The sequence below is a fragment of the Megascapheus bottae genome, chromosome 19 (genome assembly GCF_031878675.1).
Source record: "Megascapheus bottae isolate mThoBot1 chromosome 19, mThoBot2.hap1, whole genome shotgun sequence".
Taxonomy (NCBI): domain Eukaryota; kingdom Metazoa; phylum Chordata; class Mammalia; order Rodentia; family Geomyidae; genus Megascapheus; species Megascapheus bottae.
In genome coordinates, this window is record NC_143527.1 from 43,809,009 (window position 1) to 43,825,838 (window position 16,830).

General features: G+C 38.0%; 1 protein-coding gene across 8 annotated transcripts in view; it reads right to left on the minus strand.

The window, feature by feature from the left end:
- Window positions 1–16,830, minus strand: part of Ptprm (protein tyrosine phosphatase receptor type M) — a 750,652-nt gene that overhangs the window by 467,005 nt on the left and 266,817 nt on the right. For all 8 annotated transcript variants that reach the window (XM_090353479.1, XM_090353477.1, XM_090353478.1 and 5 more), the window contains exon 3: window positions 11,083–11,354. In XM_090353479.1, the coding sequence (XP_090209605.1) occupies window positions 11,083–11,354 (272 nt within the window). The remainder of the gene's footprint in view (window positions 1–11,082; window positions 11,355–16,830) is intronic.

The window sequence follows — 16,830 nt, forward strand, 5'->3', positions numbered from 1 at the left end:
TCTGAAAGATGGATAAACTAAAGACCATCATATTAAGGAAAAGAAGCCAGTTCTACAAAGATGTGGAGAAAGAACTAAAAACAAGATCAAACTGGCAGGTGGGAGGTGAGAAGGGACTAAAGGGCACTAAACTAGTAAACATAATCCAACTATATTATACACATGTATGGAAATATGATGAAATCCCTAACTAGATAAAAGTCAGTATGTGCCACTAATGTGTGAAACTAAAAGTAAAACATCATTGAAAAGAAAAAGAAGGAAATGTTAGAGACGTTCTAATAAGTAACCATCAGCAGCCCACCTACAGATGTGAGAATGTTAACAGAAAAGGTGCTTATCCTTGAACAACAAATAATAAGTACAAGCTGAAAATGAAATGTAGAGATGTGGCAAGTTTTTTTTTTAATGAATAAACAAAATGTGGTCCTTGAGCATAAAAAAACCATAATACAAACTGTTCAACCTCCTGGAGGCAGCTGTAACTCAACAGCAGAGTGACAACCTCAGGTGCCTCCACTGGTTTCTCAAAACAGGTTGTTTATCCTCTTATAAACCCAAAATACACAGTACAGGGACAACTATCTTAGACTAATTTTCTTGTTGGAGGAAAAGAGTTATACATCATTGTCATATCAAATTCCCCAGGTCATCTGAAAGGCAGGAAGCAATTCAATAAAGGCCACAGGCAAGGAATTTATGGAATCAAGATAGGTGTTATTTTTCAGTTGGTATTTCCCAAGGATACTTCAGGAGCAATGGACTAAAGACAAGCTTTGCAGATGCATAAGCCCATGCCCAGACTCTGCCTGGGCATGCACACTCACCATGTGATTCTCTTAGAGACTCAAAAATATACACAAGCCCTAAGGAGACCGTTAGGTCAAGAATTATCCATGTGTCTTCCCTTTTGGCCAACACTCTCCTAATACTCCCTAGAATTTCAAATCAGAAAACAGTTACCTATTCCATCTTAAAACACTGTCTCTAGGCAGCAAATACATTCGTGCTGTCATTCACCAGGGCCTTACATAGCTTCTTGATAAAATAAGAGACCTGAAGACAAATACAGTAAAAAAAATTTGAGGCAGCTGTGCATGGAACGAAGATTGAAACTAAACACGAAGAAGCTGGGGGAAGATCAAGTCATTCCTATTCCCTCAACTCCTCATTTACCAGCAAAGCTGTCAGCCTGGTAAAGGGCAAGTCTTGGTTTAGCCTCTCCCAACCCCCAAGTACAAGCTCCTTTTGTAGTTTCCCTGCATAAAGAATTTAGAGCAGGGCCCAGCTGGAATCTGCTCCTAATCGTCTCCCAGGGCACTTTGACATATCTGAGAAATTTGTTTTAACAAGGAGGCTCCAGTGAGCCTCATTTGATGACTCTATCTGCACATCCATTAGTCACTGCCCACCCTCCTCAAGGGCCCTTTATTGCAAGGCCTGAGCAAGGAGATTCCCAGGTTACCTGTGCATCTTTCTCTTTTCAAAGTGATCTTTAAATACTTTGCCTTTCTGGACTCCAAGTAAACTCAGAACCATTGTCGGGCTTTGAAAGGGCTGCATGATTAGAAAGAACACAAAGAAATTAAATGGTGATTTGTTGGCTTCAGAAGCAACTGAAACATGGAGGCAGGAGAGAAGAGCAGTGGTAGAGATTCAAAGCAGACAAATGTTTTTTCTTAGCAGTATAACTAAGAGTGAAAGTGAATGTGAAAGAAAAAGATTCCTCTTCAGATGGCAGGAAGTCCATGTCTAAACTAAGAAAGTAACCCAGGAGAGAGAATTGTTCCTTCCCTTCTGCTTCTGAATCCCACAGGGCAGGTAAGAAGAGCAACAATTGGGCCAAGCATTAATTGAAGAATTAATTCGGTGGTAATTTTTGACAATTATGTTTGATTATTTATGTTTTAAAAATTCCTAATTAACCTGCAATTAGCTTTATTCCATTCAGGTTACTATTGTGATTTCTAGCTGCAGAATGCTTCTCTACATGGTAGAGAAGACTGTACACATTGTTTCACTGTCATGAAAAAAATGACTCAGTACACTGTAGATACCATAAGAAGGAGGACTATGACAGACAAAACCTGCACAATATCTACAGTGTTTAACAAAGATATAAGAAGTTGTATCTGGTTTGATTAAAAATTTTCCCCAGTGCATCAAGAGCAAAATTTACATTTTGAAGTGATTCTCAGGATAAATGGATGAGAAGGTACAAGGGGAAAAGAAACCATCAGAGTTCTATGTAGAGGTTCTCCACTGTGGACTTAGACCACCCCTTCCTCAGTCTGTAGCCAAACAAGCTACGTAAGCAAATTCCAGGGATTAAACCTCAGCAGGTATTTTTTAGGACAACAGAGAAGATGCTTTTGGGTAAAAACAAAAGTAGAAGCGAACTTGTTTTGTTCCCTTTTCAAAAAGGATTTGTTAAAGAAGCTATCTTTCTTCCATTCTATTTTTTTGGCTCCTTTGTCAAAGATTAGGTGGCCATAGGTCTGTGGCTTAATATCTGGGTCTTCAGTTCTATTCCATTGGTCTTCAGGCCTGTTCTTGTACAGTACCAAGCTGTTTTGATAATTATAGCTCTGTAATAGAGTCTAAACTTTGGTTTTGAAATTCCTCCGGCGCTGTTCTTTCTGCTAAGAAGTGTTTTTGCTATACGGGGTCTTTTATTATTCCATATGATATTTTGGATTGCCTCTTCTATTTCTTTAAAGAATGACATTGGGATATTGATGGGTATTGCGTTGAATTTGTAGATAGCCCTTGGCAAGATTATCATTTTCACCATATTCATTCTTCCAATCCAGGAGCATGGGAGGTTTTTCCATTTCCTCAGTTCTGCTTTAATTTCCTTTTTCAGGGTTTTAAAGTTTTCATCAAAAAGGTCCTTTACATTCTTAGTTAAGGTAATTCCTAGGTACTTTATTTTCCTGAGACTATTGCAAAAGGAGTTGCTCTCGTGATTGTTGCCTCATTCATTCCTCTCACTGTTGGCGTAGAGGAAGGCAGTTGATTTTTAAGGGTTAATTTTATACCCTGCTACCCTTCCAAAGTTTTGAATCAGCTCAAGGAACTGATATAGGATTCTTTAAATACAGGATCATATCATCTGCAAAGAGGGAAAGTTTTACTTCCTCTTTCCCTATTTGGATGTCCTTTATGCTTGCTTCTTGCCTTACTGCACTGGCTAGGAATTCTAAAACTATGTTAAAGAGGAGTGGTGAGAGTGGGCATCCTTGTCTTGTTCCTGATTTTAGAGGGAATGGCTTTAGCTTTTTGCCGTTAAGTATAATACTAGCTGTGGGTTTGTCATACACAGCCTTTATTATATTAAGGAATGTTCCATGGATTCCTAGTTTCTCCGGAGCTTTTAACATAAAGGGGTGTTGGATCTTGTCAAATGCCTTTTCTGCATCTATTGAGACAACCATGTGATTTTTGACCTTGCTCCTGTTGATGTGTTGAATTATATTAATTGATTTGCGTATGTTGAACCAGCTTTACCTCCCTGTGATGAAACCCGTTTGATCATAGTGTATAATTTTTTTTGATGAGTTGTTGTAGACGGTTGGCCAGTATTTTGTTGAGAAGTTTTGCATCGATGTTCATCAAAGAAATAGGTCTATAGTTCTCTTTCTTTGATGAATCTCTGTCTGGTTTGGGCATGAGGGTTATACTGGCTTCATAGAATGAGTTTGGTAAAGAACCTTCATTTTCAATTTCGCTGAAGAGCTTGAGGAGTATTGGTGTGAGCTCTGCTTTGAAGACTTTATAGAATTCAGCTGTGAATCCATCTGGCCCTGGGCTTTTCTTATTTGGATGTTCTCTGATTGCCATTTCTATTTCAGTGCTTGAAATAGGCCTGTTTAGTTGAGTTAGTTCTTCTTGGTTCAGTGTGGGTATGTTAATATTGGCTAGGAATTCGTCCATTTCTTCTAGATTCTCAAATTTGTTGGCATAAAGGTTTGAGAAGTATTCCCTCATGATGCTCTGGATCTTGGTAATTTCTTTCATGATATGACCATTTTTGTCTGTGATTTTGTTTATTTCAGTATGCTCCCTTCTTTTTTGGTAAGATTTGCTAAGGGTTTGCCAATTTTGTTAATTCTTTCAAAGAACAAACTCCTTGTTTTGTTGATTCTTTCTATAGTTATTTTGGATTCCAATTCATTCAATTCTGCTTTGATTTTAATAATTTGCTTCCTTCTAGTGGGATTAGGGTTGGTTTGTTGCTCTTTTTCCAGGAGCTTAAGGTGACACATTAAATTATTGGTTTGCGATTTTTCCAATTTGTTATTATAGGCACTCAGAGCTATAAATTTTCCTCTGAGTACTGCCTTTGCTGTGTCCCAAAGGAGCTGGTATTTTCTGTGCCCCTTTTTTGTTAAATTTCATAAACGGTTGGATTTCTGTTCTGATCTCTTCAATGACCCATTGGTGATTCAACAATATGTTGTTCAATCTCCATGAGTTACAGGGTTTTCGTTGGTGGAGATGTGTGTTCAGTTCCTATTTCATGCCCTTGTGGTCTGAGAGAGTGGAAGGAATAATTTCAGTGTTTCTGAATCTGTCCAGGTTTGTTTTATGCCCTAAAATATGGTCTATTTTGGAAAATGTTCCATGTGCTGCTGAGAAAAACGTATATTGTGTTGTTGCTGGGTGGAATAAACTGCAGATGTCTGTTAGATCTAGTTGGTCTATATAACTATATATTCTAAGGTTCAATTCTAAGGTTTCTCTGTTGAGTTTTTGCCTTGTTGATCTGTCCAAAGGTGATAGTGGTGTGTTAAAGTCACCAACAGTAGGTCGAAACTTCCTTAATAAGGACCAAGAATCACAACAAATCAGAGAAAGGCTGGATAAGTGGGACTGCATTAAACTGCAGAGCTTTTGTACGGCAAAGGACATAGCTAGTAAACCAATTAGGAAGCCTACAGAGTGGGAGAAGATCTTCACCAGCCATACAACAGACAAAGGCCTCATATCTAAAAATATATCAACAACTCAAAAAATTGAATCAATCCAAAACTAATCTCCAAAGTAACAACCATCCCATTAAAAGATGGGCCAAAGACTTAAAGAGAGTCTTCTCTGAAGAAGAAACAAAAATGGCCTATAGACACATGAAGAAATGCTCAACATCTCTGGTCATAAAAGAAATGCAAATCAAAACAACTCTAAGATTCCACCTCACTCCAGTTAGAATGGCCAGGATCAAGAAAACTAATAACAACAGATGCTGGAGGGGATGTGGCCAAGAGGGATCACTACTACACTGTTGGTGGGAGTGCAAACTCGTTCAACCACTATGGAAAGCAGTATGGCAGTTCCTCAAAAGACTAAACATAGAGCTCCCCTATGACCCAGCAATTCCACTATTGGCATTTACCCAATCATCCAGAAACAAGGACATACTAAATCCACCAGCACAACAATGTTCACTGCAGCACTATTTACCATAGCAAAGATATGGAACAAACCCAGGTGCCCCTCAGTTGATGAGTGGATCAACAAGATGTGATATTTGTACACAATGGAATTCTATGCTGCTGTCAGAAAGAATGACATCACCCCATTTGTTAGGAAATGGAAAGACTTAGAAAAAAATCATATTAAGTGAAGTAAGCCAGACTCAAAGGAACTTAGGCTCAATGGTTTCCCTCATTTGTCATAATGAGTTGAAACCTTGGGCTCTCTTAGCAGAGATTTGCAATGGAGCAAAACCTTGATACAAAAGGCCATATAGTAGGACACTGAATAAAAGGATCTCTAGGATATAGAAACATAAGCCATATAATGAATGATCGTTGTTCTTAAGGTACTATGTTTTCTCCCATCTCTTTTGCTGCCCCTTGGTTATCTCATATTGTTACAGTATCTCACTTTGTTACCTCATATAGCGGATATATTTGTATTTGGTTATTTGAAATTGGATAGAGAACGGGGGGAAAACAAGATGAGGGTTAGGGATGGGGGGGAGGGAAATGGGGACCAAGACATGTGATAGGGTATCAATGTATGGGAATTAATGCACCATCTATCTGTCAAATATCATGTAACCCTTCTATTAATTACAATAAAAATATATGGGAAAAAAAGGATTTGTTCTAGGTCCCTTGCCATTTAACACCTCTGACATACAGTTAAACACATAGGGAAGGGCTTACTCAAGGACACAGTGCTTAGCTATTAACTGGTTCCTTTTTGACAGTCTCTCAGAAGTCTTAATGGTGTCTCAACAGGCTGCTATAATTTATTGAAATGCTACAATATCCCAAATGCCTTCTCCTATGATCCATACACACTGACAGGTCAATGTACTTAGACTATAATTAGGAAAGTGAGGCTTATTAAATTTAAATTATTTATCAAGGATCATAAACAAGCAGGGATGATATTCACATCCAATTCTGTGCCATCAAAACGTGTTCTCTTCTACGTGGTGCAATGTTGCCCATTTTACAATATTATGTGAAGTACCTCCAAAAATATTTGATTTATTCATATAAACTCATGCCAAATATTCACACTTGTTGGATGTTCTAGCTACTCAAAAAGCTGAGCTCTAGAGGATTGTGGTTCAAAGCCAACCCAGACACAGAAGTCTGTAATATTCCACCCGCGGTTAATCACAGAAAAGCTGGACTAGAGGTATGGCTGGTAGAATGCCAGCCAGGAACAAGTAAGGCTAATGAGAGCATGAGGCCCTGAATTCAAGCCTCAGAACTGAAAAAGAAAGTTGTTTATTATTATTATTGTTGTTTTTGTTATGAGCTGTGGATGCAGATCTGTGAGAGAGAACATACTTAGTACATATACCAGTGCTGGGTGCTATCCTCAACACTATATATTAAATATGCAGTAACTATCACTTTAATTACATAGTATATACTAATATTGCAAGTATATATAAATCATGTATTAATTTTTTGCAAGCTTTATGACATATACTGCAACTGATATAAAAAGTGCTGTGCTGGGCTGGGAGTTTTGCCTAGTGGTAGAGTGCTTGCCTAACATGCATGAAGACCCAGGTTCAATTCCTCAGTACCACATAGATAAAAAGCTGGAAGTGGTGCTATGGCTCAAGTGGTAGAGCTCTAGCCTTGAGAAAGCCCAAGGACAGTGCTCAGGCCCTGAGTTTCAATTCCCATGACTGGCAAAAAAAAAAATCACATTCACACCTCCAGCCAACTATAAAAATCTTTACGCTAAAGTGTTTATGGAAAGTGGAATCAAAAGTAAATAGAAACTGGGTGCCAGTGTCACTTACCTGTTACCCAAGTAAGGTATTCGAGAGGCTAAGATCTAACGATCTCTACTCAAAGGCTGCACCGGCACAAAGCACATGAACCTCCAATTAACCACCAAAAGGCCAGAATTAGAGCTGTAGAAGCACTAGAGTTCTGGACTTGAGTGAAAAAAACTAAGGACAATAACCGGGCTCTGAGTTCAAGCCTCAATATCACAAAGTAGATGGAAGAAAATATAAGAGGTGATATTGATCAAGATAAATTGCACTTATAAACTGATTTAGGGTCAAAGATAAATGTAAAAGGATACTTACAAACTTAAAAGGTACTTACAAACTGATGTGTCGGATTAAAACACTTTTGCACAATGAAAGAAATAAAACAAATACAAATGAATGAATGAATGCAGACAAGGTTTTGTATCAGATGAAGATAGTTAACTCCTTTGCAAAGGTATAGTGGAGAAGAGCCTGGGACTTAGTCTGTAGCCCATGGAAGCTCTGTCATTTGCTGCATCTGGCAGTTGAATATCCTGGCTCTCATGTGATGATGAGCTATCCAGCTCATATCTTACTTCATTTCTACTGACACAGCTGGGTTTCTCATCCCAATTCAAAACCATAACTCAGATCTTATTTGGGGTTTTAAGGCTTACAACTCAACATTTGGCACGTTTGCTATTAATCTCTCTTGTATATCATTTATGACGTGTCATTTATGACTTCAGTATATATACTTCACTCCAGCAGAAAAAAACAGAAAATATGAGGAAGTACTATGTCCACAATCCATTTTATCTTCGGGCTTAGGTATACCTCAGATAAGCTTTCCAAGGCAAAACCCCTACATGGGCAATAATTTAATCCTATGAAGAAAACTTTGTCTCACAGGCCATCTTTTAAAATTATTTTACTGATAGTTTACTAGAATGTTTGTGTTAAAATAAGATATTTTCAGGTTTGGTGTATTGGCTCCTACATGTAATCACAGCTACTTAGGAAGTAGAGCTCGGGAAGATCACAGTTCAAATCCAGGCTGTGAGAAATGGTATGCAGACTTCCAGCCCAATAGAAATGCTGAGAGGGAAAGCATGTGCCCATCAGCTTCCTACAAAGTGAGGCTAAAACAGGAGAATCATGATCTAGTTTGGTCTACGCAAAAAAAGTGAGACTATTGAAAAAAAAAATGAAAGCGGGCCGTGAGTTTGGCCTAGTGGTAGAGTGCTTGCATAGCATGCACGAAGAGCCAGGTTCGATTCCTAGGTACCACATACATAGAAAAAGAGCCAGAAGTGGTGGTGAGGCTCAAGCGGTAGAGTCTATCCTTGAGAAGGTCCAAGGACAGTGCTAAGACCCTGAGCTCAAGCCCAGGACTGGCAAAAAAAATTAATAATAATAATGAAAGCCAAATATCTAGGTGTAAATAGTAAAGCACTTGCTTTGGAAGCATTAATCCACAAGTGCAAAAGTCATTACTGGGAATTAAAAAAATAAACACAAGAAAAGGCTATTTTCCTACCTCGAGGAAAAATAATCCTTTTTGTTTCAGCAATATATATTGTACCTGTAAGCTGGGAAAATGTACACTATAATAAATAACAGAAACTATTTAGATAACTTTTTTATTCCATTCTCTAGAGAAATACCATTTTTATATGTTTATTTTAGAATATATTTTGGTTTTTCATTAAATATTAAATTAATTCATTAATATTAGATATTAATGTATATATTACTTCATATTTTAATATGTAATTATCTAACATATATTCTCAATTTATATATACACATGTATTTAAGAATGAAATTTAAGTAATGCTTTTTACCTTCCATATCCATTTACAAAAATAAAGTTAACTATATCACTATATCATCTTCCATAATATTAATAGCTACAAAGAGAATTTTTGTATTGAGATAGCATAAATTAAAATCCTCTGTTGTTAGAAATATTACTTATTTTGCATTTTTATAAATAAACCATTACGAATACCTTTGCAGTTGCTTGCTGCAATCACTGTTCTTTAGCAGACTGCTAAATTTAGACTTATCTAAATTTTCAGCTATCCTAATGCTTACTACCAAGTATACTCTAAAACGATACAAGTAATTTGCTTCTATTCTAATAGAGGATTTCCCCCCATTTCATTTCTATCATAAAGCATTTGTCATTCATTAGTAGTAGAAACTGTGCTGGGCTCAGGGATCCAATGATTACATAAGTAAAAATTTTACCACCATATACCCATGCCCATTTCCAAGGCAGCTACAAAGGCAGTACGTCTAAATGATCTTGGCTAAAAAACACCCAAACAGCAGAATAGAATGTCTGAAAGTAGGGGAGTTATTGCTCAAGTAGTAGAGCAAACAAGAACAGTTCCTAGGACCCGAATCCATACAAGCAAAACATACAAAAACAAACACAAAACAGATGGGTACTGGTTGTTCATGCCCATAATCCTAGTTACTCAGGTAACTGAGATATAAGACTCATGGTTCAAAGCCAGTGGAGATAGTAAAATCCTTGAGACTCTCATCTTCAATAAACCACCAAAATCCAGAAGTAGTGCTGTGGCTCAAGAAGTCTTGAAGAAAAGAGCCCAGAGACAACACCCAAGCCTTTAAGTTGATTCCCCCAAACCAACACACACATACACACACACACACACAACAAACGAAATACAATCTTATATAGACTTCCTCAACAAAAAAAATCAACAGTATTTATTACCAGGGATTTGTTAAAGATGTGGCCAAAATGCAAAAGTACCCCTTTTTGCCCAATTGCCACTTATCACCTCAGGTCAGAATGGTTATGTAATTACTTACATTTTTCTTTTGTGCCAGTGTTGGGGCTTCAACTCAAGACCTGGGCAATGTCCCTGAGCTTTTTGCTGAAGGCAAGATTAAGCCACAGCTTTTTGCTGTTGAGCTGAAAGTAAGTCCATGAAGCCTTTGTTGCCTACACTGGCTTTGAGCCATAATCTTCATATCTCAGTCTCTTCAGGAGCTGAACCATAATCTTCATATCTTGGTCTCTTGGGAAGTTAGAATTACAGGCAAGAATCACATGTGCTCAAGCTATTGCGTGATTGATTTTTTTATGATGTGTGAACTGTCCTAGTTTTATCGCTTCAGTTTTTTTGTTTTGTTGTTTTTTTGTTTTTTGCCAGTCCTGGGCTTGGGCTCAGGGCTTGAGCACTGTCCTTGGACTTTCTCAAGGCTAGAGCTCTACCACTTGAGCCTCAGCACCACTTCTGGCTTTTTGCTATGTATGTGGCACCAAGGAATTGAACCCGGGTCTTCGTGCATGCTAGGCAAGCACTCTACCACTAGGCCAAACTCCTGGCCCTTGCTTCAGTTTTTTAAAGGAGATCTCAATGAAAGGAGATAAAGGGGGTTTCAACAGATCCTCTAGAAAGAAACTCACAGCAGCTCCTCTGTGACAAGGACTTAGTGTGAAAGCCCATCCTAAGCTGCCCTCACCAGGGCTCCCTTCTTCATGGCTTATCAGTGCCAGGGGAGGCAATTGTATTTTCAGGGGCTATAGCTAGGTCAGCATGCTTACTTTATACAGAAAGCAAGGTATCCTTGCAGACAAGACTGCATCATGAAAGACAAACATAAATCAATTTGAGTTAAATGTTTATTCATTTCAGAAAGCCTCAAGATACTAGTTATCAAGCAGCATAGGGCATTCTTTCAGGTGTATTTTCAAAAACACCATTTCTCCTATACTCTGTAATAAAACTAATGTAGGAACAATTTATGGTTTTAGAAATGAGAAGATATTTTAAGATGCAAAATGAAAGGAAAGCACCTACCTGATAGAAGTTAGGCCAGAATGTACTGATGGCCAGTTCTGCCCTGTTCCACGTACGTGTTGGGTCTCCAGATATATTCCAGATAGTATTCCCTAAGGGTCCATTGTTGACCTTCACATAGACATTGAGAAACCCCGGAGCAGCATTACTCTTGCTGGATACAAAATAGTGAAAATCAATGCAGTGGGTGTCATTTTCTTTGAGCTGAGGTAACAACAGGTGAGTTCTCTGCCCCTCAGGTCTTCCAGATGTGTTCACCAACATGAAAGAGCCTACACAGACAAAACAGAGGACAGTCAAGATCCAAACCCTACTTCTGCTCAGCTCAGAAGGGCTAGTCCATATATCTTAGCTAAGCTTAAAACTACTTTCATAGCTTTTTCATCCATTACAACCTGCTTCTACTACTCTAGGTGTGCTCTCAAGGTTTAGTAATGTAGTTCTCTGGATGATACTGGATTCATCTATTAAACAACACTTATGCAATATAAATAGTTGTAGACTTGCCAACATCAATCTGGGAGGTACATGTGTTTACTAAAACTCAAATTAATTAAAATCCCATACTATTAAAACATTCAGGTCCTCTGTCTCACCAGCCACACTGTATTTAAAAACTCTATGGCCACCGATGACCACTTAAAACACAATGAACAGCATGGGCACAAACAACTGTTCTGTATCAGAATGTTCCATGGGTCAACATGAATTTCACTTGGTAATCACTTTACTATTTTGGGTGGAGTCCAGGCATAGTGATCCTCCCGGGGGTCATATGTGAGTTCTAACCACTACCCCTTTACCACACTGCAACTGTGACTTTACAATGTGTATGGGTGGAGGTGGGAAGTGACAAGCAGGTGTAGACCCAGCACACTGATGTGGCCATTGCACACTCTGAAGGTGGACAGTATCAGAAGTCTCCAGGTGTCTTTCTTGTGACAACCACACCACTGACCTGCAAGTGCCAAAGATTGCCAGATCATTTCATATTTGCCAGATAATGTGGCATTTTAGTGCCCCTCGTGGCCAAGATGAACAGAAACAGTGATTAAAACTACAAGTTCTTATACCATTGTAAATATTCTGAGAAAAAAAGAGGAAATGAGTGAAGAAAGTCATATTGAGAGACTACGGAGGAAATCTTAGTTTTTGTATTCTGTTCAAGTGAGGCTAGACTCCAAATTCCTCCAGAGCAAGCCAGCTGCTGCCCCTGATATTTAATAATCTTCATAAGGCTCCCTCCCATCTAAACCTCAATGGTCAAGGTGGTATGTATATATATGCCTGTACATAAATTCTAGTGAAAACCATACATATATTTACAAACAAATAAAATACTTAAGAAGTGTGTATAATTTTTATCTTGTTCCTAGATGCCAAGATTCCCCAAATAGCCAACAAGTAGACTGCCTTTCCAGAAAAAAAAATTGTTGTAAGGCCCAATTGAAAAGAAAAATGTATCCTTTACATTATTAAGAAATTAATGTTGATAGTATGTTTGCTTACAGTTGTTGCCATTACAATGCCCTGTGGAATAAGCTACTTTTAATGTCATTTAATTAAATAGTACTGGAAACTCTTGGAGATTAGGAGGCAGTTCATTTAAGTTTTAGGATGAATGACTGACAATATCAGATCTTTGAGCCTCTGAGTTTCTAGCCCATTAGTCATCCTGCCATACTCCTATAACCTCATGTGCTATTGAAACATATATGACAAAAAAACCCACAACAAACTTCTTTATAATAGTACAGGAAAATTGTAGTAGCTATTTTAAAATAGAACAATTTTTCAAAAGATGAATGTTATACACCTGGAAATATAAAAGCTAACAGACAAGGAAAAGGGTTACCTATGGAACATATATAGTTCAGTAGTAAGGTAGAATTCTGTGAGTTAAGCCAGATTTGGGAGCTGGTTCAATGACATGTACTGAACAGTCCCAGCTTCCAGGGAGACCATTGCTTGAGGCCAGGATTTTAAAACCAATCTAGGCAACATAGAGAGAGACCTTGTATTTAAAAAAAAAAAAAGGAAATGAAAAAGTGTTTTCGGCCCTCAGTGAAATAAAAACAAGCTGATTTTCTGTTAATTCTACTAAGGCCTCTGTGGTCTGCCACACAGCGGCTATGTGATTTCCTCCATGTGGGGCTGAGGCATGACGGGACCTTGAGACCACTTCTGAGTCACCAAAACCTAAAGTACTATCTGAAAAATTATTCTTCACACTGAATCCATAAAGAAAACTATAGACTAACCATAGGGGATAATTATGGCAATGTGTACAAGATGGCACAAATCCTTGTTGCCCATATCCCAGAAAGCAAGCAGCTCTTCATATGCCCCATAAGGGCAAGTCCTAGTACTCTAAAATAATTAAATGGAAAATCCAAGAAGTAAGCAATTCAGAAAAGTTTTTAACCTATATCATACTCAGTGCAACCTGATAAAACTTTTGGATCATCCTTTTGTTCTACATATCCATGCTGTCATCTTATTCTCAGAGCTTCTACATACAGTTTGGTCCAATGCAAGATTTCAGGCATCCTCTGTGTCTTGGAATATTTCTGACATAAGGAGAGAGATGTTGTACTCTAGGACTTGATGTTTTATAGTCCTCTCCTGCTTTGCATCTCTGACTGAGTGTTATGAATCCATTTGAAAGCACTCAGGGCAAAGTTTGTCCACAGTATAAGCTCTCTCAATCATAGAGACTGAGATAACCTTAGCTCTTCTACCTCCATAAATACATGACTTCCTTGCCTTATCTGCAGTACTCTACCATCATCTGTTTCCCTACCGGGCCTAACCTAATTCATCTAAGTGGTGATTTTTTTTTCTTTCCTGTCCATATAAAAGAAATGCTGGGCCTGGAATGTGGACTATTAGCTGCATGCTCGCTTATCATGCATGAAGCCCTGGGTTCAATTCCCCCATATTACATACACAGAAAAAGGCAGAAATGATGCTGCAGCTCAAGTGACAGAGTGCTATCCTTGAGCAAAATTGTCCAAGGACAGTGGCCAGGAACGGAGTTCAAGCCCCAGGACTGGCAAAGAAAGAAGAAAGAGAGAGAAAGAAAGAGGGGGGTGAGGGATTCCGGGGGAGGGGGAGAGGGACAGGGAGACAAGGGAGACAGACAGACAAGAGAGAGAGAGAGAGAGAGAGAGAGAGAGAGAGAGAGAGAGAGAGAGAGAGAGAGAGAGAGAGAGAAAGTAAGGGAGGGGGAAGGGGAGGGGAAGGGAGGAAAGGGTGGATGGGGGGACAGAGGGAGAGGAGAGGACTGATACTGATATCCATTTTGGGGGAAGAATTTCTTCAGTGCATGGCCATTAAGACTCATGGCTTTAAAGCAAATAAGGGAACATTTGCACCCCCATGAGACTTTCCTGATAGTACTGCACTGAGTTTTCAGAATGAAGTGTGAAACTTTGTGTTCAGCCAAGTCAAGCAGCCCAGTCTCAGGAAAGGCACAGTTATGCATAAAGAAATTGCTGGAAGTGAAGGAGTTGCCTTTTGTTTGAATTTATCACCTATCTGTAATGAAAGTAAAGTCAGCTCACTAACTAATGTCTAAAGAACTAAAACATTCAAAGCACTAATATTCAAATACAGCTCGGTATGTTTGTATTTTTAAATAGCCCCTTTATAGTTGAATGTTTAAATTTCAATTCAATGTTTTGACTGTAGGGAGAAGTATTTTCAAAGAGTAATTGGGCCTCCCTCTGCAATTACTTTCTTGCCTAAATTTTTGTCCATATACATATATACATGTGTGTATATATATATATACACATACATATATATACATATATATACCCAACTAGGCAAGTAGATAAAAGCAATCATAATTCAAATTATTACAGACATTCTGTTTGTACTCAGATAAAGAAAAAACAGCCTTAAATAACTAGGCCTTACGGGCAGAGTATATAAAATTACAGGCAAATTAAATGAGGTACACTTGAGGAAGTTTACTTCAAAATGGACAGTCTTTCAATGTAGACTTTGAAGGTTTTTAAGAATGATTATTTTGGTATCCCTGAAGAGGAAAACTCTCTTCAGAGAACACCCAATGTTCACATTCTCAAATCTTAAGGTGAATTAAATTTAGTTTAATCATATCCAGTGACAAACACATTTGATTAGACTATCTCCTGTCATTGTTTGTGGCAGCAGTAATAGCTTCATAGAATCCATTATTCCTTTCTACCCCATCATTAAATTTTGCACTGGTGTGATACAGCCTGGAGACTTGCGGGGGAAATGTAACAAAATGAGGCTGAGCATGAATTCTTATCCTACATTTGAAAAACTATGCAAACAACAAAATAGGAAACATTTTCCAGTAGACAGTGGATGTCATTCAGTCCTTAGGCTGACAAGAAGCAGTATTTTGTGAACTTTAAAGCCATTAAGAAATTCACTATTTCAAAGCTTTTTGAGCTTTGGCAACATATACACAGATCATTGGTCTTTCCTTCCCTTTGGCTGTTTTGTCTTTACTTTTTCCTGTGTAAGCCTTCAAATGGGTGGATTTAGTATCTAAAAACTGCAGAAAATGTTCACAAGTTCTATTATTCCTGAAATGTGCCCTGACTTTGGCTGGTGAGCCCACTGACAACAACTCAACTACTAATGCAGCACTTTTCAAGCCATCTATGGAGGAATAGTTTCTTAAAACAAAACAAAAAAAGCTAATATGTCCCTGGCTGAATTTATAAGAATGTCATAAACATGAATTGCTACAAAAATGGTGAAGACTCAAAACAAACAAGCTTGAAATTGGTTTATATTCAATAATAAGAACAAAGGAATATTGTGTAACATTCCTATAAATGTTTTATCAAGACTTGCTATCCATTTCTGTACTTGTCATGGACTAGGAACCAAGGTACACTATATGAGTAGCACACACTCCTCATTACAGCCAGCACTGCTGTACCCAGATACCCCTCTCAGCACTCTGGGATTACTTTCAGAACTCCATGAAAGATAGTAATAAAGTTAAGAATTAATGTACTCACTACCTTATGAATGTAACTGTAAACCTTGTATATGTTACTGATAATAAAAAAATAAATTAAAAATTTAAAAATTTAAAAAATAAAAAGCCCTGAATGCTCAAATCTTATATTAACATGATGTGGTTATTTGCATATACAGTACATATCCTCCAGAATACACCATATCATTGGATTAGTTACAATACCTAACAGGATGTAAATGTAAGCAGCTGCTATCCTGTATGGTTTAGAGGAAAATAGCCTATGAGGAAGAGGGACTGCACATACTCAGTAAAACTGTGAACATTTTTTCAAACATTTTAAAATATTTTGTATCTGTGAATATAGAATGGCATTCATAGGGGTGATTACATACATTTCCTCAATAGCAGATAAGACAAATTGGAAGAAAAACCTGGAAGGAAAGCATCTGATTTCTTTTAATCCAAAGCTATCAGTTATAAAAACCAAGGTTTTTGAAAGTGAAAGTTGTCAAGAGTAAAATGCACATAAAAAGAGGTTATCATGGGGACTGGAGAAACAAAAACAAACACAAAACCAACTACTAGGGAGGCCAGGAGAAAATGCAGAACACCAGGAGGCTATGATATGTTAAACTGTCGTGTGAGTGCGTGCTTGTGTGTGTGTGTGTGTGTGTGTGTGTGTGTGTGTGTGTGTGTGTGTGTGTGTGTGTGTGTGTGTGTAGATATTAAGAGGGATGAGGCTATGAATGTAAACC